Source organism: Pagrus major, chromosome 1, assembly GCF_040436345.1.
Source record: "Pagrus major chromosome 1, Pma_NU_1.0".
Classification (NCBI taxonomy): Eukaryota; Metazoa; Chordata; class Actinopteri; order Spariformes; family Sparidae; genus Pagrus; species Pagrus major.
This window is the reverse complement of record NC_133215.1, coordinates 34,612,103-34,630,101: the sequence shown is the minus strand read 5'-3', so window position 1 is coordinate 34,630,101 and position 17,999 is coordinate 34,612,103. Positions and strand designations below refer to the sequence as shown.

Here is a 17,999-nt window from a genome sequence, read left to right as displayed (position 1 = left end):
CATCCCCACAATTCACTATAAATGTCTCTAAACACGCCCCCAATTACCTGTTTGCATATAAAGGGCCAGAATGTAGTTTAGTGTGTAAAGTGTAATTTTGCTGTAATTTTCACCTGGGTTAGAGCTGATTTGGATGGTAAGAACATTTGGTGCATCTGGAGTGACTTCTCTTATTTTTGCTCTTGACAAAAAAGTAATAGGAAATATAAGAGAAATTTAAGAGAATGCTGCTGCATTAGGCCCATTCTCTCCCTCTGTGGATTTTTTATACATTCGGAAATCTGTGTGGAAAGTGGCGGTGTAAAAGATCCATACCAATATGCACAGTCTCACCGCCCCTAGTGTTACAGTTGGACTGTTATTTTGCCAGGGCACTGTTCTTGTTTATTGCAAGAGCTTGCTTAAACCAGGTGAACCCTCCGTACTTGCCTTGGGAGCCATTCCATCGGTCCAGCTGGACAGCTTCAGGTTTAATAGGTGTTGTTCGCTTTTATTTTAATGACATTGGTTATGTAATCAATTAACAGAAATCAATTCAGTCTGATCCGAAACAGGTATTTAGTACACATTCAAAACTTTATTTCAGACTTCAAAAATCATTTGTTTATATTACAGTCCATGTTCATATATTATTTTATGGTTCAGTTTTTCATCCTCCACTGAATCACTATGCACTATATACAATACATTAACAATCCTAGTGTACTATTTTAATGGTTAGTAACATACGTTGATTTAATGACCATTCACGAACTGGAATGATAAAATAGTGCGATGATGGGCATCAATCCGGCTGTGACTCTGGAAAGCTACCGTCATATTTTGTAAAACATTTGTTATATTTAGTTGTTCCTGGAGCGCACCAACATCCACACTCCAACATTTTGACAGTTGTGAGTTTAAGTCGCATTTTGGAACCTGCATTAACAACAATCTATATTAAACAACTACACAGTACTATCCAAAAACATACAGGGTTAAATTTTAAAAATCAAACATGCACAGTAGGTTGGACAAAACAACAGAAATGCATCAGGAAAATCCATTTCCATTCTTTGGTATATTATACAATTCTGAATGCTGAAGTATTAAATAACACAAATGATTATACTTCACACATATCCATTATTGAATTAAACTTAATAGCATATGCTTTAAAATAAACACATTATTTATCTTTTCATCCAAAATAAACTTTGAATTAATACAAAACGCCAATTCATATTCCTGCAGCCTGAGACCAAGGCCTATACTATGAAGCAGGTTTTGGTGTTAGCTGGGTAACTTCAGGGTTAACCCTTAATTTTCCAGGGCTGCAACAGTAGTTCACTTCTTATTGGGGTATTTCATGGAAATGTGAGCTGCACACCTAACCTCCTTCAGAGCTGGTTGTTTAAGATGACAGATCAGCACATATGAAATCACCACCTACTGACCAATCAGTTTAATGGAAAATCATTCATCATTCATAGAGGTTCCCCTGAGCTCGGTGCTTGGATCATGACAGGTGTACTCCTGTGAAGAAGCCCCCTCATGACGTCTTAATTTTTCTCTGTTGGTTGCAAGCAATTTCAAAGGCATTTCATTGTGCTTTTGTATTTTAATGTATACCAGTACCATCATACAATAGAGTCCAATTTAAGCACTGAGGCCTTGTGATTGTTGTACTTGTGTACAACATTATTATATTGAGATCTACTCCTGCCTTAATGACAAGGCATACTATGAGCCTATTAATTTACGCATTGGTGCAATTTTTCGGCACCTCTCCTTGCTGCATTTGGCAGCTTTCACTTTGTACAATATTATGGTTTGCTTTTCCATTTAAAAATTCCTTTCAATCAGAATCAGCAATGCTTTGTTGATCCCTCACTTTCCGCTGCCACAAGACTCGTCCATTTTGCGATTAGTCATTTGCAGCAAACTCCTCCCCTTTTATGTGAATGCACTAATGGCTAGATGTGGGCTGTGTCTCAATTCAGGGGCTGCATCCTTCAAGGACGCGGCCTTTGAGGCTCACAAAGCCGGGTCCTTCGGAGAGACCTTCGAAGACCTCGTCCACCATTGTTAAATGGGACGGTCTAGCCTTCGGAGCATTTCCTGGTTGTGTCACCAGATGTTCCCACCCCTTACGTCACAATTTCTGCCGCCCAGGCCCGCGAAAGTGAAGATCTACACCACTTGATGTCGCCATTTTCCTTCTTTTTTTCTTCTGTTTTCGGGCGCGCAAAGGATCTTGGGATATGGGAGGCCGCGAAGGATAGTAGCGGTGCATCCTCCAAAAAGAGAGAAGGGCAGGCTGCATTTGTGGGCTGCATTTGAAGGAGCCTTCCAAGTGGCGTTGTGACGTAATTGGCCTTCAAATGCGCCCTTCGAAGGATGCAGCCCCTAAATTGGTGGAAAACCTGGGTAAACTCATGGACTTGATGAACACCTTCATGAGACCGCCAAGCATGATTGCAGTTCCTGGGCCAAGATAAGGAAAACGGTATGTCCTGGCTATGTTAAACTTGCTTCACAGTACAGGCCTCTGGCCTTTATTCTGTGATCAGAGTGTTTTGAGCAGATTCTTACAGACTCCCAGAGACTTAGTAAAAAGATAAGGGTGGTGATATATTCCACATTTTTTATTTGTGTCCTATGAAAAGACCAAAAAAACAAACAATGGAAATATATATTATCAAATATTGTGTGTATCCAAAGCCAAATTTATCCTATTCCTCTGTGATAAAGACTTTTATTGATAAAGAACACATCAATGAATCACACAATTGCATTGGTGATGTGGTTGTTTGTTTGTTCATTTATTAAGATCCCCATTGGCTTCTGTATTTACACAGTAGCTACTCTTCCTGAGGTCTCCATATTTTCATTAACAATACTTCATTAACAAAATTACATATATAACATGTCCCTTCATTACCATGAACAGACACTTATTTTTGTGGGCCCTGTTGGTTTGTTGATTCAGTTGGTGAGCAGCTCGATTGTTCTTCTTTGTTAAACAGAGTGGAACCATCCTCATCTACTTCAACACAGTGGTGTTTCTTTAAGGACTGTGATCGAGTGAACAGTCTCTTACACTGTGAACACCAGTATGGTTTTTCTCCAGTGTGAACACGCAGGTGTCGGCTGTAACTGTACGAACTATTAAAACATTTCCCACATTGCTCACAGCTATAGGGTTGCTCTCCAGTGTGGATACGAAGGTGGCGCATGTAGTTGCTTAGTCGGCCAAAGCCTTTCCCACATTCTTTACACTGGTATGGTTTCTCTCCAGTGTGAGTGTTTACATGTTGCTTATACGTTTTTGAAATAGAGAAACTTTTGTCACATAATTCACAGCGAAATGGTTTTTCTCCTGTGTGGATACGCATATGTGATTTGTAATTACCTAGCTGTGAGAAGCTCCTCCCACACTGGTCACAGCAGTATGGTTTCTCTCCTGTGTGGATGCGCATGTGTATCTTATAACTACTTAAGTCACTGAAACTCTTGTCACATTGGTCACACTCATATGGTTTCTCTCCTGTGTGATTACGTAGATGCAGACTGAAATGCCCTGACTGAGTGAAACTCTTCCCGCAAAAGTCACACTGGTACGGCTTTTCTCCACTGTGGCTAAGCTGGTGTCGCTTATATGAACTTAAAAAGCTAAAGCTCTTTGGACACTGGTCACAGCAGTATGGTTTCTCTCCTGTGTGGACACGCATGTGTATTTTGTAAATGCTGAGGTAAATGAAAGTCTTTTCACATTGGTTGCACTGGTATGGAGCAGTGTGGCAACGCAGGTGTTTTCTGTACGAACTCTGGGTGCTGAAATTACTCCCACACTGGTCACAGCAATATGATGTTTCTTCAGTGTGGGCCTGCAGGTGCTGGTTGTATGCATTTAGCTGGCTGAAAATACTGCCACATTGTCCACAGTGATAGAGTTTCTCTGTATCGTGAGTGCGTTCATGTCTTCTGAGATTACAGATGCGACGAAAAGACTTCCCACACATCTGACACTGAGGCCTGGTCCTGTCTGTGTCTGTGTCTGTGTGTTTCAACTGAGAAAACAGAGACAGAAAAAAAGTTCAGAGTAAGGGACTTGATTAAACACTACAAACTATTAGCCATCAGCTAGCCATGCAGTGGAACTTCACTTCCTCCATCTCAACTGTACACACAGCTTGAAAAACTATTTACAGGGAGACAGAAATAGACATACAGGTAAAAACAAATACACCAAAGCTCAACAAAGAAAGATAAAAACTTTTTTTTTTTAACTATCATGCACATAAAAGAAGGTGAAAAAAATAAGTCCGTATATAAACACAGTGTAGTCATTGGTGTAGAGAGAAATATGGAGTAGGGAGAGCTCAGCTCATTGCTGATTTAATAGGATCCTTAATGAAAGAAAAGCATTTCATAGTTTTCAAGAACACAACAGAGTACACTCAATAAAAATACAAACGCAAAACTTTTCTTATTGCCCCCATTTTTCATAAACTGTAATAAAAGATTTAAAACTTTTTTGTGCACAGAAAATAGTTATATCTTTCAGATTTTGCACACAACTTTTGTTGGAGCCTATTTAGATAATATTATTCTTTTTGATTGCTTCTGATTGATTATGGTAAAATAATAATTATTTACACTATTTATTTATTATTGTTTTTCTGTAGCCACAGTCAGGGCCCTCCTCCTTGTCAGGCGACCCTCCTCCCGTGATTTGGGAGTGAGGACAGCTGGTTCTGGAAGTGATTTTCTTTTGTCTGTGGAAGGAGTGAGGAGTGAAATAGTTTTTTGACCGCTAAATTACAGTTTATTTTGTTTATCTGTTTGAAGTCAACCCGGAGATGAGATCGTTTTTGTTTCTGTAAATAAATCGTTATACTTTTGATTGAAACTATCCCTCCGCGAGTGCTTTTTATTTAGTGAGTCTTAGACCTCCTCCTCACGCACTGCTCTAATGTTTTTGACCATCACTTTTTTTGGAACACAAGAGTAGCCACAACAACTTTGTTAGAATCTGTGGCAATGGCAGCGCATGAAAATGCGGCTGCCAGTAGCTTCCTAAAACTTGTTCTTTTATGCTAAAGTACATACTGCTTATGGCAGAAATACACTCATCAACACTGAAAAGGAAGTGTGGGGTTTGGATTAAGAGTAGCAGACTATAAAACTGTCTCTGCCAACAGCATCTCATGACCAGCCAGACCTGGGAGATGAAACATCAATAAAAGGGATGTAATTGTCCCAAGAAAAGAAGAAAGGGAGACGGGACCAGAGCTGAGCTGACCTCATTTGGACCTCAGGCTGTTTCTTTACCCAGCCTCCTTCTGGCCAATATCTGGTCGCAGAGAGATAAACAAGGATGAAGTAAGACTCAGGGTTACTCAGTAATAGGGCTGGGCGATTAATTGAATTTTGATTTCGATTTCGATTTTGGCTTCCCTCGATCATGAAAACAAGATAATCGTAATAAAACGATCATTCTGCCGCACGCCGTGTCTTGTGTGGTAAATGCAGCGAACCCTTCCATCTCCACCTGTGCACTCCGCTCCGCTCCGCCCCCGCCTGAACAGTTTCGCTTTCAGCCACGCCGGTGCGTGTTGCCAGTGGGTGTAGAAGAAGACGGTAGAAGATGGCAGAAAGGAGCCTTTGGTCGGGAAGAAAGATAAAGCGAATTCTGAGGTGTGGAAACACTTCGGTTTCGAGGAGTCTGACTCGGAACAAACGAAGATATTGTGCAAGATAAGTCATGCGACCGTGTCTGCACCTCAAGGGAACACGACCAATTTATTTAACCATTTAAAGTCCACACACAGAGTAATACATGACCAAGCAGTGAAGGAACAAAAAAAATGAAAAGCTCCTCGACTCCTGCCACCACCACACCGTTCTCAATTAAGGACACACTTTACAATGCCACCGCATATCCACCCAGCCCCCGCAGGCATGAAGAAATAACGGATGCCGTCACATACATGATTGCCAAAGACATGTGTCCTATCAACACCGTTAGCGAGCCGGGGTTCAATAAACTGATTAACACATTGGACAAGCGGTAGTCAGTGTTACCATCACGTCACCATTTCAGCAGAATTGCGCTGCCTGCCCTTTATGACGAATGTCGCAGAAAAGTTGCAAGAGAAGTGTCAACAGCATTATATTTTGCCACCACAACAGACCTATGGATTTTTTTTTTTACATATTATTTAATTCATTTTATTAATATATTTTTCTTATTTACTTGCATTTTTCCTGTTTTTCAGTTCAAACTTATCGTGTTCAAAGAAATACCAGAGTTAAAAGTTCAATAAATGCTTGTTCTCAAATCAATGAATAATCGTCTTTAATAATCGTGATTACAATATCAATCAAAATAATCGTGATTATGATTTTTGCCATAATCGAGCAGCCCTACTCAGTAACTGTCGTGGATGCATCTTCACAGAGACCTGGCTACATCCCAGCATCCTGGAGCTTTTGTACTGGTGCAAGCAACCCAGAACAGCTACTGACAGTCCAATCTTTCTGCATTGTCTTTGATAGTCATCAGTAATCAGTGGAGATGATGACAACAACTCTGTTTGACCCTAGTTTTGGCGTGCATCTGAACTACACAGACATCCTCAGGTTGATGACATCACCATAGGGCTGGGGACTTTGATGTCTGTTTATTTTGTTTGCACTCACCCACCCACCCACCCACCCACACAGACACACAGACACACACACACAGACACACACACACACACACACACACACACACACACACACACACACACACACACACACACACTATTGCCTTTAGTGTAAGCAACAAATAACATCCAAACTTTTATTCAGGATACTTGTACAGATGTTTCTCCTTTCAGAGGAGGCCATTGCTGCAGTGTTAAAGGGTCCTCCACATGGCAGAAAAGGAGGGGGGACTATTATTTTAGCCAACTGATTTTGCATTAGCTGCAGTGGGCACCAACAACCATCAGGTGGCACATGTGAACAGTCCAGACTACAGTGAACACATCAGGGCCCTGACTTTCTGTCTCCTCCCTCTCGACCCAGACACACTGTTTTATTTCCTCATTGAATTAGTCCGTAATTACGAAGCCCCTCTAGGGTCACATGGTAGAAAAAAAACTGGATGTGGAAATATGTGCAGCAGAAAGCATTTGCAGTAATAAGATGGGCCCTTGATCTAAAGTCAATGCCGCAGTGTTTTACCTGCTGTATAGGGGGCTCAGTATTCATATAATAAGATGCACCTTCATAGGCAGGTTCAACATGCATGTACACTGTGCATTAATGATTAGAGAGGATGCTTTCAGTCATTTAAAGGTTTCCTTTCCATGCACATAGTAATGTCATTGTAGCAAACATCATGGCTCATTTAAGCAGCCAAACTAAAATCTGTAGTTGTAAACAGGACAGTGCTCTGTAGAGGAAACAGCAGTGATCAAGCTCAGGAGTTGGGACATTCCAGTAATCAATCAAGTTAAACTCTGTCTTGTGCGTCTCTCTTAAGGGGGAGAAGGGGCAGCCATACATAAAAAAAAAAAATCTCAGTGAGCACAGACTCACACCAGGGCTGTGTCCTGACCCCGCTGTTGTTCACCCTGGTAAGCCATGACTGCACTGCCAGACTCAACACCAATTGCATCACAACAGCTAACAGTGTGGTGCAGATCCCACACGCTCTCCCTCAATGTGAATAAAACAAAGGAGATGGTGATCGACTTCTATTCTACGGCCTCACCTCCTTGTTTGGCAACTGCAAGGTGTCCAAACAACACCAGCTGAACAGGATAGTGAAGTGATAGTGATAGCCTCTCTCCCCTTCCTACTGGAGATCTTCCATCAGCACTGCATTTGCAGAGCTTTCAGTATCATCAAGGACCCTCAGCACCCTTCTTACAGTTTGTTTTCCATCCTACCATTGGGGCAGGCAGTCAGGATCATTAATGGATTGTGCCCACTTACACTAACATGACACCCCTGCACCTTCCTAAGAACACGATATCACACTATCCTCTCAAGCCTTTTTTATGTTTATCCCTCTAAAAGGATTACATAAGAAAAAACACTGTTATGGTAACTTCCTGGCCAGGACCAAGTTGTCGCCTCTTCAAATTCAAACATCTGCAGCCTGATGTTTCAAACCTGCCATAGAACTGATTTAATTATTCTGCAAAGGTCAAACCATCCCCATGATTACCTAAAGACAGTTTGCCTAATTTCTTTCTGCATGACTTTGACCAGCCTACTATTACCCTGCTGGAAGGTGATGATGAAGTACAAATTGGGCTTGAGACTTCTGAGAGTAGCTTCCAACTAGGGATGTAACGGTTACAGGTGTCACGGTAAACCACGGTAAAATTCCCGACGGTGAAGGTTACCGTTTAAGTTTTAATTACCATGGTAACCGACGCGGTCGATAACCACGGTGTGGAAAGCTCGCGAGATACTTTATTCAAGTCTCCCTACGCAGGCGCAGCGTGCAACGTCGCTTGTTATGTAGTGAAGAAGACATGGCGGAGGGAGGACGTGATAGTAGCGGCCCTCAAGGCATTTTTCCGCCTTCAAAGAGAACCAAATCTGAAGTCTGGGCGTATTTTGGTTGTTATAAGAATGCTCAGGGACAGCTGGTCGAGGATGGCAGCCGTATCTCCAGGAGCTGCAAGAAGAAAGTTGTTGCGAGGGGCGGCAACACATCCAATTTACATACTCATTTGCGCGACCATCACCCTCAACTGTTAGCTCTCTTAGCGAATGCAAGGTAAATTAACCTTAAGCTCAGGTGCATGATGTGTGTGTATGTCGAGTTTTCTCTGTCTAATTTGCTGTTGTCACTAATGTAAACTGACCAGATAGTGGTATAACTGAACGAAGTTGATCCGTGATTTGGCACGTTATCTGAACCGCTTATTAATTGTAGATTTCACTTTTTAAAGTCGACCTAATAATTCCCCAAATATTGATGCAGAGCTGCAGTGAGGAGGATTTGAGACAAACACGTACTGGGTGGACTGAGTTAGTGAATGCAAACTGACTGAGATGACTGACTTTCATCTCAGCTCCGTTCACCGGAGCAGCGTCTACCTGTGGCTCAGCAGCCATTAGACCAATCAGATTGACCGAGTCCATTGACAACAGACGAGCAAGCAGACAGAGACAGACAGCCAATATATATAAGTAATATCAGAAATATATAATACTTGGTGGATTATTTGTAGAATAGACTATATATAAAGAATAATATAAAATGGTGAATATAACAAGTGTCTAGATAGAGATAAGAGCCAAAATAGAGTGTTCATAATTAATTTAACAATAATCCTTTTTGTTTTGATCTAAAAGATTATCCAACCTGTTTCTCACAAAAGTGATGTGATCTAGATTGTGAGTTTTGTGATCTGTTGGTTGCACCCTTAGTATTAAGTAACAATGACAGAAATAATTAATAATGACATTTTCTATTCATTTTTTTCACAGAGAGGGTCTGCTGGCCAATCGAGTGCTACTGCCAGTACATCTCATTCTACCTCTGTAACACAGACATTACAGGACGCGTTTCAAAAACAGGCTGCTTATACCCTAACCCTTTTAATATATAATAAATCTATTTAAATATAAATCTTGGTGAAATTATTTCAATTTATCAGTGTTTTTTCAACATTTTGAAGACATTTTAAAAATACCGCGGTATACCGATAACCGTGATAATTTTGGTCACTATTACCGTGGTGTGAAATTTTCATACCGTTACATCCCTACTTCCAACCACCTTGATCCTTTCATTTGCCAGCTACGGTCCCCCCCAAAACTATTGGAACAGGGAGGCCAATTCCTTTATTTTTGCTGTGCACTGAAAACATTTGGGTCAGTATTTCAGCTTCCATTTCCAGGTATTTACATCTAGATCTGTTAAAAAAAGCGACGAAGAAGACAGCAACTTTTGTTTGAACCCACCCATTTTTCAAGTCAGCAAAATGATTGGAACATGTGACTGACAGGTGTTTTTTGCTGCCCAGGTGTGTCCTATTACACTGATTATTCAAACAAAAAATAGCGCTAAATGTCTGCTCTCAGTTTCAGATTTGGGTTTTGCCTTTACAGACTGCAGTTAGTAGTTAAAAAGGTGTAACCAACATGAAGACCAGAGAGCTGTCTATGGGAGACAAGCAAGCAACTTTGAAGCTGAGAGAAGATGGAAAATCAACATTGTCCATAGCCAGTACAACCATTTGGAATGTCCTGAAGAATGTCCAGGGCGGCTGTGGCTCAGGGGTAGAGCCATGTCTTGTTATCGGAAGGTCGCTGGTTCGATTCTGCATGTTGAAGTGTGCTTGGGCAAGATACTGAACCCAAAACCTTGCATGGCAGCCATCAGTGTATGAACTACTGTAAGTCACTTTGGACAAAAGCATCTGCTAAATGCCCTAAATGTAAATTTAAGAAGAAAGAAACTAATGGAAAAACATCAGCAGTTGATGACAGAAACATTGTGAGAGCTGTAAAGAAAAACCCTAAAACAACTATCAGTGACATCACCAGCAACCTCCAGAGGGCAGCAGTGAAGGTATCACAATCCACCATTCGCAGAAGACTTCGGTACAGAGGCTACACCAGAAGATGCAAACCACTCATTAGCAATAAGAAAAGGAAGGCCAGATTGGAATTTGTCAAAAAATACAGAGACAAGGCTCAAAAGTTCTGGGACAAAGTTTTATGGACTGATGAGACAAAGACGGACCTTTACCAAAGTGATGGAAAGGCTAATGTGTGGAGAAACCAAGGATCTGCTCATGATCCCAAACACACAAGCTCTTCTGTGAAACAAGGTGGAGGTAATATCATGGCTTGGGCCTGCATGGCTTCTTCTGAGATGGGCTCACTGATCTTCTTTGATGATGTAACACATGATGGCAGCAGCAAAATGAACTCAGAGGTCTTCAGAAACATTTTGTCCACCTATTTAAAGAAAGATGCAACTGATTGGGAGCGTGCGGCAAGACAACAACCAAACAAACTGCCAGAATTCATCAGGGGAAAGAAGTGGAAGGTTTTAGACTGGCCAAGTCAATCTCCAGACTTAAACCCTATTGAGCATTTTTACCTGAGAGGAGGAGACTAAAAGGAGAAACCCCCCGAAACAAACAACAACTGAAACAGGCTGAGGTGAAAGCCTGGCAAAGCATCACAAAAGAAGAATGCAAAGGTTTGGCGATGTCAGTGGGTCGCAGGCTTGATGCAGTTATTGCAAGAAAAAAGGATTTGCAACTAAATATTAAGTATTATTCACTTTTAAGTCTATCTCTTCCTGTACTTTTGCTCACCTAAAAAAATGGTGTTCTGTTACAAATGATGCTATCTTCTAAGTTGTGTAACAGATCTAGATGTAAATACCTGGAAAGAAAAGCTGAATGTACTGATCTCTTGTCTCATGTTCATCTTTTGATGTCAAACCCAAATGTTTTCAGTGTGCAGCAAAAATAAAGGAATTGGCCTCGCTGTTCCAACAGTTTTGAAGGGGACTGTATGTGTCCTCCCTGCCCCCCTCTTCATTTGAGCCCTTGATTGTGTCCTTTTGTTTGGCATTCACTACTGCTGGACTGTATCAAAATGCTTGTATTGAATTTGCTCGGGGTCAGCTCACAGACACACTCTGCCAGTCAGTTCACCAGTTTGCCGGCAGACTTCTAAAATCTTGATACATGTAGGTATAAAATTGTCCAAACAAAAGTGTATATTAGTCTGTCACGACTGTGTTAAGCCCATCTCAGTTTCCAGCGGTGTCTAAGAAGATGTCTCCACCAGCACTTTTGGCCACGAGTTGTGCCGATTTGCCCCAAGCCGAGCCTGCAATGGACCTGCTCCAGAGTAGGGCCAAGCCGCCCCGCCTCAAAGCAGGCTGCGTTGACGTCTTGCCACTGCGGACAACCAAGCAGTAACAAGCAGTCTCCTCCTGAAACAATTGTTTGTTGTAAATCTGTACTCAACTCATATCTGTGCAGGAAACCTGAGAGAAAGACATTTTTAAAAGTCTGTGTTCAGCTCTCAGGACTTTTGGAACCTCTAACGAAATCTCTTTAGTTTCTCTAATCCTGTTTGTACTTTCAAACAACTACTGTGTTTAACTGTTTCATGCGTTTTGGGAGTCATGTTTAGTTACTGCCAGTGAAAACTTAATGTTTCCTGTAATGCTGCTTCATAATGAAAGCTTTGAAATGACTAAATAGCAAGGGCTTTTATTGTGAAGAAGTAATAGGGGAAAAAAACGTGTTTGTAACTGAATAAGCAGAGCCACTTTGTTAGCATTGGTTCTTCAATAGTACTGAGGGGATCGAGACAAGCTCATCATTGGTTTAAGACACACCTTAGCTCAGTTGTGGTGGAAATATAATCCTTGCTATGCCGGGCGGCTGTGCCAAGTCAAACCGAGTAGAGCCAGGCCAGCAGATATGATGGGAAAACTGCCAAAACACAAGTCCAGTGTCCTCTCTCCTCTTGTGGGTCTGGTAACATTCTGATAGAAATGGGGCAGTACCCCATTTATAGAACTGCTATTTAAAACCCCCAATACAAATTCAGGGGCATCAGGAGCAGCGTTTTCTAACCTAACCAAAGTATCAATTCTTACATCTGCAGCAGCTCGAACATTTCCTCTCAGATGAATATTGACAAGGGTAATAAATAACTGTCCAAACTCCTTGGGGAGGTAGAAAGGCCTAAATGACAGTGACAGCAGCCTAAAATCCTCAGTAGTAAGTGTGAAGCTCTTGCACAATCTCTCAATTACTTACATCTGGTGCGATGGTCACACTGCTGTGTAACACTGCTGGTGTTGTAGTCAGCAACAGGCGTGGAAAACAAACCCCAGCCAGTACATGTGCACCAGAAGAGTGGCTTTTTAATGACAGCAATGCCAATACAATGAGCTGGAGCTCATTTTAATTTTTATAACATGACATGACGTGATGACATCACTCAATTTAATGGCCAGCTGAAACATATTTTGCCAGTTCTTCTGTTCTGTTTACCAGCCTTGGCAGACAGACTAGAAGTTTGGAACATTGATCTCACCTCTAGGGATGTAACGGTTACCGGTGTCACGGTAAACCACGGTAAAATTCCCGACGGTGAAGGTTACCATTTAAGTTTTAATTACCATGGTAACCGCCGCGGTCGATAACCACGGTGTGGAAAACTCGCGAGATACTTTATCCAAGTCTCCCTACGCAGGCGCAGCGTGCAACGTGCGTTTGTTATGTAGTGAAGAAGACATGGCGGAGGGAGGACGTGATAGTAGCAGCCCTCAAGGCATTTTTCCGCCTTCAAAGAGAACCAAATCTGAAGTCTGGGCGTATTTTGGTTATTATGATAATGCTCAGGGACAGCTGGTCGAGGATGGCAGCCCTATCTGCAGGAGCTGCAAGAAGAAAGTTGTTGCGAGGGGCGGCAACACGTCAATTTACTTACTTATTTGCGCGACCATCACCCTCAACTGTTAAGTGAATGCAAGGTAAATTAACCTTAAGCTCAGGTGAATGATGTGTGTGTGTCGAGTTTTCTCTGTCTAATTTGCTGTTGTCACTAATGTAAACTGACCAGATAGTGGTATAACTGAACGAAGTTGATCCGTGATTTGGCACGTTATCTGAACCGCTTATTAATTGTAGATTTCACTTTTTAAAGTCGACCTAATAATTCCCCAAATATTGATGCAGAGCTGCAGTGAGGAGGATTTGAGACAAACACGTACTGGGTGGACTGAGTTAGTGAATGCAAACTGACTGAGATGACTGACTTTCATCTCAGCTCCGTTCACCGGAGCAGCGTCTACCTGTGGCTCAGCAGCCATTGGACCAATCAGATTGACCGAGTCCATTGACAACAGACGAGCAAGCAGACAGAGACAGACAGCCAATATATATAAGTAATATCAGAAATATATAATACTTGTGGATTATTTGTAGAATAGACTATATATAAAGAATGATATACAATGGTGAATATAACAAGTGTCTAGATAGAGATAAAAGCCAAAATAGAGTGTTCATAATTAATTTAACAATAATCCTTTTTGTTTTGATCTAAAAAATTATCCAACCTGTTTCTCACAAAAGTGATGATCTAGATTGTGAGTTTTGTGATCTGTTGGTTGCACCCTTAGTATTAAGTAACAATGACAGTAATAATTAATAATGACATTTTCTATTCATTTTTTCACAGAGAGGGTCTGCTGGCCAATCGAGTGTTACTGCCAGTACATCTCATTCTACCTCTGTAACGCAGACATTACAGGACGCTTTCAAAAACAGGCTGCTTATACCCTAACCCTTTTAATATATAATAAATCTATTTAAATATAAATCTTGGTGAAATTATTTCAATTTATCAGTGTATCAGTGTTTTTTCAACATTTTGAAGACATTTTAAAAATACCGCGGTATACCGATAACCGTGATAATTTTGGTCACTATTACCGTGGTGTGAAATTTTCATACCGTTACATCTCTACTCACCTCTTCTGAAGAACTCATGTCCCTGGCTTATGAGTGACAGTAAACGTCCTCCGAATTCTTTTCTTCCCGTCAGCTTGTTTCAGGTCTGAAAACATCAAATAAAGAGACATTACTTGATGATGATCACATGATTCACATAGGATTTTAGATTCTTATTTGCTACGGTTCGGAATATTTTGGTCTATTTTTGACGTTTTATTTTGCTACATTAGTGGTGCACCTCCTTGAAAAGAACATTTTAACATATTGCCCAACCCTAGTGCAAACACACTAGAGTATAGTATAGAGTTATATATAAAGACTTGTACAACTTTGGATTTGGGACTACATACCTATTTCATCTAGTTATAGCTGTTATTGTTGTGGCTTCTGTACAACTCCATGCCCCCGACTCTCTCTCTCTCTCAGCCCAAATGGTCGAGGAAGATGGCTGCACACTCAAAAAACTCAAGTTTTGGGGTTTTTTTGCCACTGTTGCCAAGTACTTGCTCATGGAGGAAATGTTGGGTCTCTAAATAAATTTATTAAAGATTATGGTCTAGACCTGCTCAATTTGGAAGGTGTCATGAGATAACTTTTGCTGTCAGTTGGCGCTTTACAAATAAAGATTTATTGATTGAATATTTCACGATTAGCATTTGGCATTAGTGAATATGATAAACTTGTTGCCACTAGAGGTGGATAAAAATAAAATTAAAAAAAATATCAATTCACATAAAAATCTACATTCTTATCTCCTACGAATCAGAATCCATTCACAAATGTCAAAATTCAAAGCTCCAAATGTTGATTAATAGCGTGATGTCAACAGAAGGAGAAAGGCGGAACTGAATTGTGAGGGAAGTGCAGCACCCGGACAATTTACACATCTAGAGTTAACTTCAAATTGATCTTCAAAAAAGGCAGCAGTTGCAAGTACTTCTTTTCGTTAATGACTGAATAACTACATTTGCGAGACAAATGTGAAGTAGTCAAAGTAATCACATTTTTGTGATTACTTTCTACATCATCACTAACGAGGAAAGGCAGTGCAGTGTGCAGCAGAAACAAACGAGACCAACACACACCGCAGCGTTAAACAACTCAGTTAAACTTTTTTGGTGAAGAAAATAACTCGGTATCATGTAAAGACACCGCTTCACTCCGTTTGTAGTACTGTCTACTCAGCTGAGATGAACTCTGCTACATGTGCCCTGTTGAGTCTGAGAACGTTTGTGATAACGAAGTCGGAGCATGTTCTGCTGGACAAGGTAAAATCACCCGAAGCATCATTTTGTACATTACATGGTCTGTGAAAAAAGTTTTCATATAGGCCATATCAGACAACATACAGATGAAGCCTCTTAAAGCTTTCCACCCCACTGTGACGGGGCCCTAAAAGGTCCATGATGGGTCCGTGCTTGGACCTGGAAGAGTACGTGACTGGAATGAGATCCCCCGCGATGACGTAGTGAACATGGGCCCAAATAGTAACGCCCCTAAGCGCCATGTGGGGAAACCAGTTGCAATGGTTTATCTATCCACCAGGAGGAGCAGTGATGAGGGAAGCTGAAGCGTTACTTCAGCGTGAATCAGTTGTTCTTACTGTATCATAGGCATACAGTATTTGACGTGTGTGAGAGTGCTATTCCCACACAGAGCATAATTAATGATTAGACTACCATATCATGAGGTCATCAATATTATGCTTCATCCTTTTGTTTTTCAACAGTACTGCATGATAGCGAAAGTAATATGGCCGAGGAATTAATGATTTAATAGGAGGACAAAACTGGTGCACTCATCTGAGCGGCAGACTTGGTCTTCAGTGTTACTGGGACAAACTATTATAGTGTAAGAGCCATTTTCTTGTTTGTTATTGCATATAAATATATAATATATAAATGTCAGTTCACTCAGGTATGTGTGGAAATGCAAGAGCAAACATTTTTTTGCCACAGTGAAAATGTTATTTTTGAAAGGCTGAGTGGCAACAAATATGGACTGAAGCAGAATATTTTGTTAAAAACATGCTGTGGATTTTGGAAATTATTACATCGATCTTTTTTCAATATATTTTGACTGTTGGTCTTTTCAGTGCTCTGAAATTATTGGAAAGACCAAAACATTTGCTCATTTTTCCTTATTTTCCACATGTGGAAGGAACATTACAGCAATTTTTGTTGAAGCGGTGATGATATCTAATCTCTGTTGAGTCGGCCTTGAATGCTCCAGAGATCATGGGATTTCCCAAACTGAATAATACTGCACCACTGGACACAGACACCCACACAGTCATTCCCTAGCTTGCTTTAAATTAATTAGAGGACTGGAGGTCCATTAATCTTTCATTCTCTGGAGGCATTTCTTCTCCAGAAGTCATACAACGTAGATATGTTGGGTTTTAGTGTGTTTGTCAATGCATCTCCCATAGACTTCAATACAGCTGTCACCAAAGCAAGGTTCAGTGACGTAATGACTCTTCCTTCTTTTTTAGCTTGCTTGGTTAACAGACAAGAGCAAAGGAACTTCTCTAGCCTGTGGCTTTATCTGGGACCATCACCAGTTAACTTGGCCACCAGTTGACCCGTCACACCGGTAGATGTAGCCTCATGTGTACCTGTGCTGTGGCAGGTTGTACCAGGCGCAAAGCGTGAACGCAAAAGAAAGACACCACGAAGAATACATAGAGACACGTAAAGAACGACGTAAATCTGAACTATTATTTCGTTTTGGTTTCAATATTTATTAGATTTTCCCTTTCATGCGAAAGACAGGAAAACAAATGTATTTTTTTCTCTGTAGGGTTCAGAACAAAATTCGGACTCATTTGCCGTGTTGTGTTTGCTGGATGGAAGTGAATGAACGCATGACAGCCGGACCTGCTGCAGTCAGTCTGACGCTACGCTCCAGCAACAACAACCAGGCTCATGGCTCATACAGACCACATCAAACATCCAGGCCAGCAAACTGTCACAAGTTAGCAGCTCTACACCCTGAGTGCTATCAACAACCACCAAAGTACCACTGCAGACAGACAAGGCAAGCACGGACAATACCTTTCACCCTCCCGCCGCCTCTCTCCTGCCAAAACTGGCTGGTTTGTGATAGTGCCACGAATGTACTGCCGCCTTCTTCTCTTTTCTTTTCTCTTCTTTTCATTCCTTCTTTCCTGTCCTTTCCTTTCCTTTCTTCTTCTTCTTCTTCTTCTTCTTCTTCTTCTTCTTCTCTAATTTAACGGCGGGTTGCAAACCAACGTGTAAAGGTCCATACCGCCACCTACTGTACCGGAGTATGTAGCCTCAGGGCTTCATGTACTTCAGGTTACATTCTACAAGTAAATGATTGATAATGATAGTACACCCCCCACCCCACCCCCCAAAGAAAAATACAAATTAAAATAAATAAATAAAACAAATTATATATACACACACATTACACATATACATATGTACACACACGTACATGTTATCATATCTTACAATTTAAATCTGTATCTTT

General features: G+C 41.1%; 1 protein-coding gene across 1 annotated transcript; it reads right to left on the bottom strand.

The window, feature by feature from the left end:
* Window positions 1-557: 557 nt before the first annotated feature.
* Window positions 558-17,657, bottom strand: LOC141002335 (uncharacterized). The gene is made up of 3 exons (XM_073477248.1): window positions 17,558-17,657; window positions 14,520-14,604; window positions 558-4,052 (listed from the first exon to the last, which is right to left on the bottom strand). The coding sequence occupies exons 2-3, from the start codon at window positions 14,535-14,537 to the stop codon at window positions 2,937-2,939; spliced, it is 1,134 nt and encodes a 377-aa protein (XP_073333349.1). The 5' UTR covers window positions 14,538-14,604; window positions 17,558-17,657; the 3' UTR covers window positions 558-2,936.
* Between the last annotated feature and the right edge of the window lie 342 nt (window positions 17,658-17,999).